General features: G+C 46.0%; 1 protein-coding gene across 1 annotated transcript; it reads right to left on the reverse strand.

Moving 5' to 3' along the window:
- Positions 1-229: 229 nt before the first annotated feature.
- On the reverse strand, positions 230-7,088 carry SET (SET nuclear proto-oncogene). The gene is made up of 8 exons (XM_065737571.1): positions 6,844-7,088; positions 5,494-5,551; positions 4,363-4,505; positions 3,794-3,897; positions 3,520-3,633; positions 2,331-2,501; positions 2,092-2,238; positions 230-1,146 (listed from the first exon to the last, which is right to left on the reverse strand). The coding sequence occupies exons 1-8, from the start codon at positions 6,914-6,916 to the stop codon at positions 1,123-1,125; spliced, it is 834 nt and encodes a 277-aa protein (XP_065593643.1). The 5' UTR covers positions 6,917-7,088; the 3' UTR covers positions 230-1,122.
- Positions 7,089-12,205: the final 5,117 nt, after the last annotated feature.

Here is a 12,205-nt window from a genome sequence, read left to right on the forward strand (position 1 = left end):
CCGTGTAATTCAAGAAACAAAGTGTGCAGCAGTAACTGCCAGGTGAAGCACTTTCCAAGCACTGAAATAACGGAACCTAAATGAACTGATTCTCAGTCCACAGAACCACAAGGTTGCACTGCACCACGTAAATACTGACCAAATGCCCCCAAAAATGCCAAGAAACTATGTGCAGGTCCAAAACAGAGTATTACAAACTGTTTCTTTTCAGTGAAGACCAACCAGTCCCTTTGTGTACACATTTAGTTTTATTGTAACAAAGCAACTTGTACACTTTAACGTTTAAAACTGAGCATCTTTCTTTCCTTTCCAGTGAAACAAAAAAAAAAAAAAATTAAAATAAACAAGAACAAAATTACAATAGAGAATGTCAATTCCAAATAAGATCCTACAGGTTCTGCTGATTCTCCATCAAGTGGCAAGGGCTCAAAGTCATCATCAGGAGAAGATTTTATTTTAAAAGTGTCATCTTAAACTGCAAGGATGTTTGTTAAACATCACAATTAAACATGCCAAAGGAGAAGAAGCCATGTTGTCAAAATGCCCACTTACCCCACCCACACATCTGAAACCCACCCCAGGCTGACCTTCTATAACCCCATTTTTTTTTTTTATCTTTTTCTTTTTTTTTTTAAACAAGAGAAAGTAGACAGATACATGTTGGTAAATGCTAACTGTCCATATTCACATAGAGACACAGTGTAATCTCTGAGCCCAATATACAGAGAAAGAAGGAAAAAAGCTAGATTCTATGCACTACTACACAGGGGCCTAGCACTCTTCAGCTTCCAGCAGAGTGAAGGGAGCAGAAGGTTTTCTTTTTTCCCACAGAACATGGTGTGTTGATTCCATAAACAGTTTTTTTGCTTTGAGACAGAAAGGGATAAAAATGAACTTGAAACAGAAACCGGTAGACTCTTTTCCACTGTGTTCTGCTCAAGGTATTTTCCCCAAATTAAATTGTGAACCATGGTGTAAAGGAGAGAAAAAGAGACCTCAAGAGAACAAGGAGACTGAGCACAAGGAGAAGAAAAAAAAAAAAAAAAAGACAGCAACTTGCTCCCAGGGACTGGAGAAAAATTAAAAAGGTAAAAAGGGAATTTGGAATCCATCAGTGTTCAATTAGTCATCTTCTCCTTCATCCTCCTGTTGAAAGATAAACAACAATTATAAAAAAAAGAAATCTAATCACTAAACTCCAGATAGCATGAACTTTAAAATGCAGTAACCAGAATGCTACCCTAGAGACTACAAGTCCTGCAGTATTACTCATAGCTCTTTGCATGATGATCTGTCCCTCTTCACCAGCAGTGACACTTGTGAGTTACACATCTACACAGAAGTCAGTCAGCACTACACGTCCCATTGAAAAAACGATCAGTTCTGAAAAAGTTACCATGACTTAGAATCACTAATATTCATTATTTAGAAAGTGAATGAATTCTTTTTCTTTTGTGTTTCCTTTTTAAATAAGAAGAACAAAATTCCTCAACCCTCAGATGCTGACATTCTAGGTTACAGCCCATTACTCAGCACAGTGTCTGGTACCCACCACAGTCCTCCTGTCTCAGTAACCAGAAACAAACGCTCTTTTTCAACCTCCCAGCACTCTGAGTGCTGTCTCTGGAACCTCACTTACTACTAAGCAGAACTTAATTCCTGAACTTAATGAGTCTTCTAAGATGTCAATAAGCCAAAATAAACCAACAAGGGGGGAGGATCACCGAGCAGGATGTACCAACAAAAGCTATTTACCAGTGAAGTTTTGCTATAATGCCCACTAATTAATGATTTTATTAAGCTGGAGCAGACACTAATACTCTAATTCATCTAGAGCACTTTCCCTGCAGGTTTACTAAAACTACATTATTTGCACAATGAGATACACAAATGTACTCACCAGTGCACTGAAATCATTCTGTAAGTTAAAGAAGTTAAAACTTCTGTTTTTCTCCCTCTAAATCTTTGTCAGTGACTGTACAGAAACCTCCTTTAAACCAATGGCTCAACAGTCTCACAAGAAGGTCCCTTAAACTGATTTAATTCTCACAGATCAGAGAGAGGGAACAGGTAAAGCCTAAGGGTGCTCACCTCTCCTTCCTCTCCCTCATCATCATCTTCATCTTCTTCTCCCTCATCTTCATCTCCTTCTTCATCAATATCCTCCAATCCTTCTTCCTCTTCATCATCATCATCATCTTCCTCTCCCTCCCCTTCCTCATCATCCATATCAGGAACCTTTAAGACACACACAACTACAGTGATCGAATTCACTTTTACCTGCACAGCGCTTCTGCGCGCATCAATGGACAGCGCAGCACTACTCTTACCAAGTAGTACTGCAATGGATTTGGCCAGATGTCATCCTTGATGACCTCTCCTAGTTCATCAGCACCTGCATCAGAGTGATCAGTGAACCAGGTAAAGAAACTTTCTGGCTCTTCATGCTGCCTCTTCCTACTGGCTTTGTTCTGTGTCTGGCTTGAACGTTTTGTCAGATCCTGAAAACAAAATTAAGAAGTTTTCTAAATACATTTTTACACTTCTGTGTGTGTGTTCCCCTTCCCCTCACCCCCCAAAAAAGTAAAACAAGTATATTCAGAAACATACTTGTCTCAACAACCAAAATACGTCATTTACTTCACCTTCCAGGGAAAAATCTTAAAACAAATGTTCAAAACCTAAAGGACTCATAACAAAAGGTACCACTCATCAGCAGCAATCCTACTTGCTTCTTTTATCGACTTCTACTGACACACTGCGGATGCACAACAACTTGCATTTCCTTTATTTTCCCTGTCACAAGAAGTAAACAACGTTCACTGAAATGCCAAACTTAAAATAGCTTAATACCATGCTAGAGTTGCTGTGATTGTAGCTAAATGCTGCAACTACAATATAGACACATGCTTTGAGAAACACTGTCTCCACACTTCTAAGCTCTGTCTTTAACTTAATACTGAGATGAAGACCTGCTTGGTGTCTTAATGCTCTCTGCTTTGAAGCCTTCAGGCCATTCTTTGTGGTAAGCAAATAAAAATGCAGACGCCGCTAAAACATATGGTCACAAGAACATACATCCACCACATCAGCCCAGGAAAGTTTGCAACACCCTGCTTCCTAAGTTTGAAAAGAATGCAACCATCCCGTATTTAACCCATTCTTTCCTGGGTTATAAGGTAACTCAAAACTTCCTCTGTTTTCTTGATAGAATTGTAACATTTATGGGCTTATATTATTTAATGAACAGTACCAGAATTCACAGTGATTTTGCAGTATATTTTAAAGACCATTCAGCTACTCTGCACTAAAACTGATCTCTGTACAATAGCTCAACTGAATTAACTACGTATCTCTGCGTAAATGTTGTATTCCAAATCCAGCAAAGCATGAACTACATACATAGAAAACAGAGAAAGGGGTGGAGAGTGGAAGAGACAGCTACAATTATCAAAACAAATGAAAATGATGGTATCACATACGGCAGCAATTGCCTCTCCCAGCTGCACGGACACATACCTTTCCAGATTTCCATTTGATCTCAGTTGATTTTGAAGATGGGTCTCCACTTTCATTCAGGTGAAACTCTTTGGAGAGAACTTTATTTTCAAAGTATGGATTCTCATCAAAATACTGCAGAGTTGAAAGCAAAGAGTTAGGACCCACAGACAGTAAACGTATACGTGCCAAGTCAAACCTGGTACTGAATGGACAACTGAAAAGATTAAGTTACAAACTACAACCCCATACACAACTACACTCAAAAAAGAGAAGCAGTATTCCAAGTACTTACAAAATCTATTCTGTAACCTGATTTGATGTCTTCAAATTCTGTCACCTCAACTCTGGTCAAATAATGCAGTGCCTCTTCATCTTCTTCTCCCAGCAGTGCAGATACTAAGGCAGAATTAGGAATCTCAAGTTAACAAAGCTATTAAACGTATGTCATAGACATGAAATATAGGAAATTTACACTGCATACGGTTTGAAAAGCAACACATTGTCTGAGCCAACTTCTTATGGCCCCTTTTTTTTGAGACACAACCAGAGAACAGACGCTTAGCAGCTGTATTTTCTTTAAGGGGCCAATTATTTGAGGCAAGCGTGAAACTTGTCATTTAAAATACAGGAAGAAAATTGCTGCGGAAATCTAGTGATCAAGATGTTCCTTTGGCCAACAAATGCAACAGCTAAAAAGCTTATAAAGTGTACCCCACGACAAAAGGAAGTGTCTGCATATGAAGCAAGCTTCTGGGTAAATGCATGCCCAGAAACATTCCTAGAAAACACTCAGAACTGCAACAGCCTGACATTACAAGGAAACATTGAATGTATGGAAACAGAGGGCTACTAGCAATGTACCTTGCGGGTGGTTGACAAATGTTGTTACCCAGAAATTTGGGATTTTGGCGATCAATTCTGACCTCTTCTGGAAGAATGGTTGGCGGAGTTTGTTGTATTTCTGTTCTACTTTCAAAATTTCCTCACTGGCTTGTTCATTCAGTCTGTAATAGAAAGAGCCACGCTAACCTCAGGAGAGAAAACTTACAAGACGTATCATGAGCAGTCAGCAGCAAACGGAACGGATTTAATTAGACCAGTCAAGGAGTTCAAACAGAACAGAGCCCCAAACCTGTAACCACTGCTAAGAAACACCCTACCAGAAGCAATCACACACCTCTTAATGAAGCGTTCTAAGCTTATTTTATGCTTTGCAGCATTACATGAGAGCAGACCCTTATTTACACAATGCAAAGTACTATTTTAACATCTTACATGTCTTGTTTGCAAGACACCTGTTGTTGCATAACATATAACACTATATGCCACTCTTTATAATTTTGGGGCAGGTAAACATGACCATAGCAAAGAACTTTGTACCCCACATCAGTAAAGTTTTAAGATGACACTTAATTGGCTTTGTTGAGCACTGACAACACAACTGTTCCCCAGGGCCACAGCAGCAACAGGCACCTGCACACTTTGCAGGACAGCACACATGGAGATGAGACCCAGCAAATACTGACAGAGCAGCCACTGTTTGAGGAAGTTAAACTAAACCTTCAGTGATGTTTTCTACCTATCACTCCGCAAACACACAAATGTATAATAAAAAGTATTTCTAACACAGCTATTTTTTCAACTTCATTGCTCAAAAGCATAGGAACACTGTGGCAAAACGGCACACGTGTTGACTTGGAAAAGCAGTTAAGAAATAAACCTCATACAAAAACTATTACAGTGAACTGAAAAATTTAAACTCAAGGTCCGTATTTTTAGTTCAAAACTGTTAACCAAAAAAATCAACTCAGTTCAAAAATTTGGTCTTACACAAATAATTCTTAAACCTGGCCAGGTCAGAACACAGCATACATCATGGTGGAGTCTGAAGAGACTGAGAACCACTGCCAAGCACTTACTTCACTAAACACTTTTATTTTTGGAAATCTTTTACTTTCTGCTAGAGAAAAATGAATGCTTTGTAATGTTTACCTGTCTATTTCATTCTGTACTTCATCAATGTGTTCAATTGCTTCCTGTTGCTCTTTTTCTGAAAAATAAATGAAAATGCATCAAAATCCCTCCATTCTCAACCTGAGGAATCACTTGGCGTTTCCTCTTATGACCTTTTCCGGTGACCTACTGTAGGAACACAGGTATTTCTATCTGGTGTCTTAAGCACTACCAGGCCTTCAAGTTTCACCTCCTTCACGGTGAAGTATGGATGAAGTAACAAAAAGTTTGTAAGGGACTCCTTACAAGTTTACTCCTATAAAATCACCACTCAAGTTCCTCTATACGGTTTTACAGATCAACACGGGTAGTAAGTGAATCAGGAGATTACCAGCGACTTCACTAAGAAGCCGCAAGCCCAGGACCAACAGATTTCAAGGAACGCACATTAAGTCATTCGGAGGGGACAGAAACATCAATGAAAATAGCCCAACCAGGAACGTGCCGCTTTCTAAAACCCGACAAGTGCATCGGATGGGCCACTTACAAGGACACAACTCTGAAGCCACGCTTCGGCAGCGCTTTTCTCATCACTACGTCCCCGCGGACGCGTCCGCCGAAGCTCTCGGTTAAAGGCCGCCCGTTTACCCACCGCGCCCGGGGATGAACGAGCGGCAGCGGGAAGGGATCGGCGCGGAGCAGAGCGCTCAGTACCGCCCGCACGGCTCAGCCCCCGGGACCGCTCATCCCGAAGGGGGCCCGGTCGCGCCGCGGGGAGCACGTGTGCGACCGCAGCGGGCTCGGAGGAAGCGGAACGCTGCGCCCTTTTCCCCCGGCGGCAGTAAACGGCAGGAAAGCCGCGGCGCGGCGGCGACCCATCAAAAGCGCGGAGCCGCCGCGATCGCACGTGGGGAGGAGCGGGCGGTTCGCTCGGCCGAGCACCGCGTGGCCCCGCGGCGGCGCCGCTCCATCCCCGCGCGGCGGAGCGGCACCACGCGGCGGCGGCGGCGCCGAGAGCGGGAGGCGGCCGAGCATCATGGCGGCGGAGCACAATGAGGCTCCGCGGATGCTGCTCCGGGAGGGAGGGGGGGGAGGCAGCGGGGGGGGGGGGAGCGGGGGGGGTCCCGCCGTTCCGCCGAGGCCGCAGCGCCCCCCGGCCGGCCCCGCCTGCGCCCGTGGGGAAGGAGGCCGGGCCGGGAGCGGAGACAAAAGGGCGCTAACATGGCCTCCTCCCGCCGCCGCCGGGGCCTGCACATCCGCCCGGCCGGCCCCGCGCTCTTCCCGCCTCCGGCCCGGCCGCGGCCCGTGTGCTTGGGGAAAATGGCGGTCGGTGCGGCGCGGTGCGAGCCGGAGGCCGCCATTCCCTTCCCGCCCCCGGCGCGGCCTCACCTGAGGTCTCGTCGGCCCCATCGTGGTTGGAGTTGAGCTCCTTCTTACTGACTTTGGCCGCCGGCGCCGACATGGTGGTGGTGCGGAGCGGAGCGCGCACGGAGGGAGGGGGCTGTAGCGGGGCTGAGGGAGGGGGGGGGCCGCGCGCAGACTCCTCCTGCTGCCGCTGTGCTGCCGCTACCGCCGCCGCTCTGCCGCCCTCCGCCGCCTCCTCCGCCCGGACCTGGGGCTCCCGGATCACAGGGGGCGGCAGCGGCGCTCGCACTGCCTCGCGCTCCCCTCAGCCAGAATCACCGCCACCGCCTCCTCCTCCACCTCCTCCGGCTGCTGCTGCTGGCGAGGGGCGGGCGGCGCGGAGCGCATGCGCAGCACCCCCCCCCTTCGGGGCACGGGGGGGACGTAGGCCGCAATGCGCAGGCGCACCGAGACCCCTCCCGGGCGCTGGGCGGCGGGCGGCAAAGGGCGCAGGCGCACGCCTCCCCGCTCCTCCGGAGAGGACGAGCGCGCCGCCGCGCGCAAGCGCGGAAACCGCCTCCCGCCGCGGGCGGTACGCGCGCAGCCGCAGAGAGCCTGCTTCCAAGCCCCGCCCCCGCCGACCACCCCATGCTGAGCGCCCATTGGCCGCGCCTGGCGCTCTCGTGGGGCGGGGCTCGGCGCGGAGACACAGAGGACGGCGCGAGAGGCGGGAGGAGGGCGGGAGGGAAGGAGGGAGGGGGGAAAGGCGGCGGCGTGCGCAGGTGTGCATGTGAGGAGCGGCGGGGGCGATGTGCGCATGCGTGCGCGCCGCCGTTGCCGTTACCAGGCGCACGTGGCCGCGCGCCTTCACGGCGAGGCGCCGTCCGCTGCCGGGTGATCCCGGCGGCACGAGGGGCTGGCAGCGGTCCCGCAGGGGAAATACGTCCGTGTGAGGGTTTGGGAGCGATGATCCTAACGCGCGGCCGCCCCGAGCAGCCCCGCTGCCTGAGGTGGCCCTGCCGGCCCAGCACCGGCATCTCCCCGGGGTGGCCCTGCGGACGCACTAGGCGGGGAATGACTCACAGGACTTGAGACGTTCCGCTGCGAGGCCGCAGAGGCCCTGTCACTCACATCCAGCCCACGCTGTTGGTGTGGGAGCGCAGCCCTAAGAAGGTCACTGAGCCCCAGCGCCTGCCAGCACACCTGCCACTGCAGCAGGGCAGGCGGACTTTAAATAACCCTTTTTGTCCCTTTCCACCTGTTGTGGAAGAGCTCAGTGCAGCCCCATAGCTACAGCGAGCTCTGTCTTGCTCTTAAAGAAACAGCTGAGCCACTCTTCTCTACGAAAAATGCAGCGTGTTGCCTTCAGATTATCATTATGATGCAGATCAAGCTAAGAAACAGACACAGCTTTGAAGAAGTAGAAACTTGCCCTTTGTGGTTTGCTTTCCAGTCACACGACATTCCCACGTTCTCTCCCTGCCTCCGTTTCCTTTCTTTGCCTCCTCCTCAAGTTGCCCTTGCCATGTACTTACCCAACTGGTCCTGGATCCACTCCTGCTTCCTCAGAGGCCCCACAATAGTGTCCCAGTTCCTGTTCACACCTGTTGTTTCTAAATCCCAGTTTGTTAGTTTTTTTTCCTGTGTATTCCTCGCTGTCACTCCCTGCCAGCTATGTCCCTGCTCCCACTGCCGCCCACAACTGCTGTGGCACAACCACTGCTTGCAGTGTGCTTCCCTGTGCAAACAGGAGACGAGCTGCCACCCACGCTGGACACAACAGTTAAGCAAAGCATCACAGCTTTAGAATGCAAGATGATCAACTTCTCCCCTAGAGGGATGCCTCAAGGCCCTCCTGATGCCCAGCACAGCTTCTCTCATGCTCTGCCTGCATCTCCCAAGATGGATTAATGTGGCTGTTTTCACATTCAGACAAGGTAAGTTCAAGTGTGCAGCATGATTTTATTTCTTCTGTTTTCTTTTAATCTTTTCACTATGCAACTGTATGTTTGCTTTTTTTTCCCCTTTTATCACTTGCAATATACTATTGTGTTCTATAGATTGGTCTTTCAAGGTCCACAATTTGAAAATGTAGGCCATATAATCGAAAGCCAGTTCCATGATGATCACAGGGGCATATGTTCCCTCCCTACTTCTTCCACACATAAAGCAGTATGTATTCCTGAAGTACGATTTGTCTGTTCCACTGATGTAAACCCTTTCATTCAAACTGACCGGTTGTTGCTATAGCCTGTCTTTTAAGCTTTTCAAAGGAGAACCTCAGTTTCAGTTCAGCTGCAGTCTGACTTCTGGGTTTAATTTGTAAAACGTCTCCCAACAACAGGTGCTTACATCTGGGGCTTGGCTGAAACAGTTTTATAACAACTCACAGAATGATGCCTTCTCTGCACTCCCTTTATTGTTTTATAGAGACATAATGAAATAAAACAAAGCCACTGAGTTGGAGTCATCGTTGAGAAGGAGGGATGAGAGCAGAGCATCTAGTGGCTTTTGCAGCTGGATTGATTTACTATTTGTTCTTGCTGCATTGTCAACATGTATGCTCCAGAGGAACATGACTCATGTATTCGAAAAAGCAAGTAGCACAATTCTCAACTCAGTCAGAAACTGTTCCTCTTCGAAGGGAACCAAAAGCCCGTGTAGTTTCATTAAAAAGGAAGGAAAATGGCATCTAGGTGATAGAAAGCTTTGTTCTCTGAGTTATCTGCTGTTACACAAGGTTTTCCAGAAATTACATCTGATGCTCAGACATGAGACTATGCTTAATATGATAACACTAACAACGAACAACCCACTTAGAAAAACTTGGTTTTGTAGTTGATAAAATTCAGTCACTTTCCTTCACTGCTATCAAATGTTTTTCATTACCTGTAATTAACACCTATGGCAGTTTCAGTCCTTGAATAACTGTCGATGGGTTAAAATATACAGTTACAATCCTGTCAAATAGATGTGTTAATGTATTTGGAGAATATGGTGTCCTCCTCCTCTCACCTTCTCCTAACTATGCACATATTACATCAAACATAACAGGCAAGTAACACTTCCTCCTGAATGACACCATCCACGTAGCACTGCTGCCTGTAGCACAAGTAGCTTTTCTCCATTGATATTACAGTTTGCATTCCTGCTCTTCTCTGAGCTTCAGGTTGTAAAAATGCTGAACTTCAGTTGCAAAACTGGACTGTCTGTGGTATCTTTCCAACTGAGGGCACAAGTACTCCTGTGTTGTCAAATAAAGGAGTTAGCTCTTCACAGCCTTCAGGGTGGCAGTGACTCTCAGATAAGTGAAGAAAACTCACGTTCGTTTTCCCTCTATGTATATTTGAATGTCTGGGGAGGTGTTGGCAGTGTCTGATAATGATTAATGGCCTTACAGTTTACATAAATTGTAGTGGTAGTTGCATATTATTTTCAAGAATAGAATGAACAAAGCCTACTCCTAAAGACAATCTCCTCTTTGATGCAAAAGTTACGATCTCACAGTATTTCTTTCTTTAGATAGAGTGTATGGGAACAGCTGAATCATGGCCTGAACCACTGATTGGTCACCTGAGGTGAGCACCAAGTCAGCCATGGGGCCACAGGTGAAGGTGATATACCTGTGTGAGTGGAAGGGGTGGAGCCTGGCTCCACCTCTCCCAAACCCCATTTAAGGGCTGACCACCACCAGGGAAGGATCTCTTCTTGGAGATCCCTCCCACGTGGAGTCCCCTGCAAGCCTTGTCATCCTAAAGGTGAGCTATCTTCTCTTTTGTATTATTTGTATACTGTTTATATAGAATTACTTAAAATATGCTATCACTTATACTATCTCTTTGTGGAGTATCACCCTTGGGAGTTATTTACCCCACATAGGTATATTGCTACCTGACAGAGACATAATTGGTGATCATGCCTAGTTTTTGTCATGTCAGCCAGACCTATTACACCAGACCCTTGATTTGTCAAGCAAAACCAGAAAATGTGCTAAATCCTCACAAATACAATGTAATGATGTGTGAAAAAATGATGAATAAATTTCTTGCTAAGTATTCCTGCTATACAGAACAGGCACACATAAAATCATGCAAGTCAGCGTGATTAATAGCAACTTATATTTTTATAGCCAAAGGAATGTCCCAGAAATTATTGTATGGAAATAGAAAACAAGGATCATTTTACCACAGCTGAAACACAGCTGAACACTTTACAGCTGTACATCTAGCTGGAGCCTGCTCTTCCACAAAAACCTTGTAGGCTCACGCTCTGTATTCAGAACAAAGATCCCCCTTACAGTGCAAGACAAATTTTTTTTTAGAGTGTATGGAAGCTTTTAAAGGACTGAGCACACCAATGAGTCGAAAGCTGAGCAACATTTCAAGCACACATAAGCTCGTACTTGATAGTAAAGTCTGAGTGACATATCAGTGCTTGCTCTAAGCAGCAGGCAGAGACACACCGGCTGGTTTGCTGCGTGTAATCAGTTTGACAGCCCCCAGGAATTGCCGAGTCTCCATGACCCTGGAAAGACAGTTTGGCACACGTATTAAACAGTCAAATACCTCCCCTCCAACTGTTTATTCATCTCCACTAGTCACAGACCTTCCCAGCCTGCGCTCACATTAGTACTGAGTGCTTAGATAATGATGGAAGAATCTTCCACGTGTCCTCACAGTTGTTGCAGTCAGAACCCTCAGATGAAAATACTGCCGGATTAAAAACTGCCTCTGAAGCAGAGTGGTGCTTCAGTAGCACAGACAACAGAGTGAGTAATGTTATATAATTGAATAAATCCAATTATTCCGTTGGGATTTTTTTCTCCTTAATTTTTGGCCAAGTTCCCATTAGATGTAGTTGCTAAACTTGATATTTAACGTTTTAACTTACCAGAGTGCTTGCCTGCAATCGAGGAAGAGCTGGATGGGCTCGTAACGCTTGTTCTCATTCCCAGATAGTAGAGACAAAAAGCCAGCCAAAATATTTTTAAAATTCTTAAAAATAAAATTCAAAGTCAATGAAACCTAAAACACTTCTGAACACAAGACATAGGCTCTTCAAGATCTGAGTGCTTATGAATGGTTTGTTTGCTTCTTTCACATAAGGTGAAGAGTTGTGAGTAGTGCAGGGAGCTGAAACGATCAGTTCCTTCCAGACTATAAGGGGAAAATGCTCACTGGAAGATTCTCTTAAATTCTCTTAAAGTTACACTTGGAATTGTGAAATTAAGAGTCCCTGTCCAAAAGAGACATTTGAATTTTGGAGTTTCCTGCCCTTATTGACTTTCACTTAGATTTTTTACTCCAGACATCATTATCCTGGAGTGCTGTGCCTGTGAATATTGGCTGCACCAACAGACACAGACATAGATGCACTATTAAACTGCATTTTGTAAAAGCAAAAGTAT

Source organism: Cyrtonyx montezumae, unplaced genomic scaffold, assembly GCF_038088225.1.
Source record: "Cyrtonyx montezumae isolate F1298 unplaced genomic scaffold, pur_monq_1.0 scaffold_20, whole genome shotgun sequence".
NCBI lineage: Eukaryota > Metazoa > Chordata > Aves > Galliformes > Odontophoridae > Cyrtonyx > Cyrtonyx montezumae.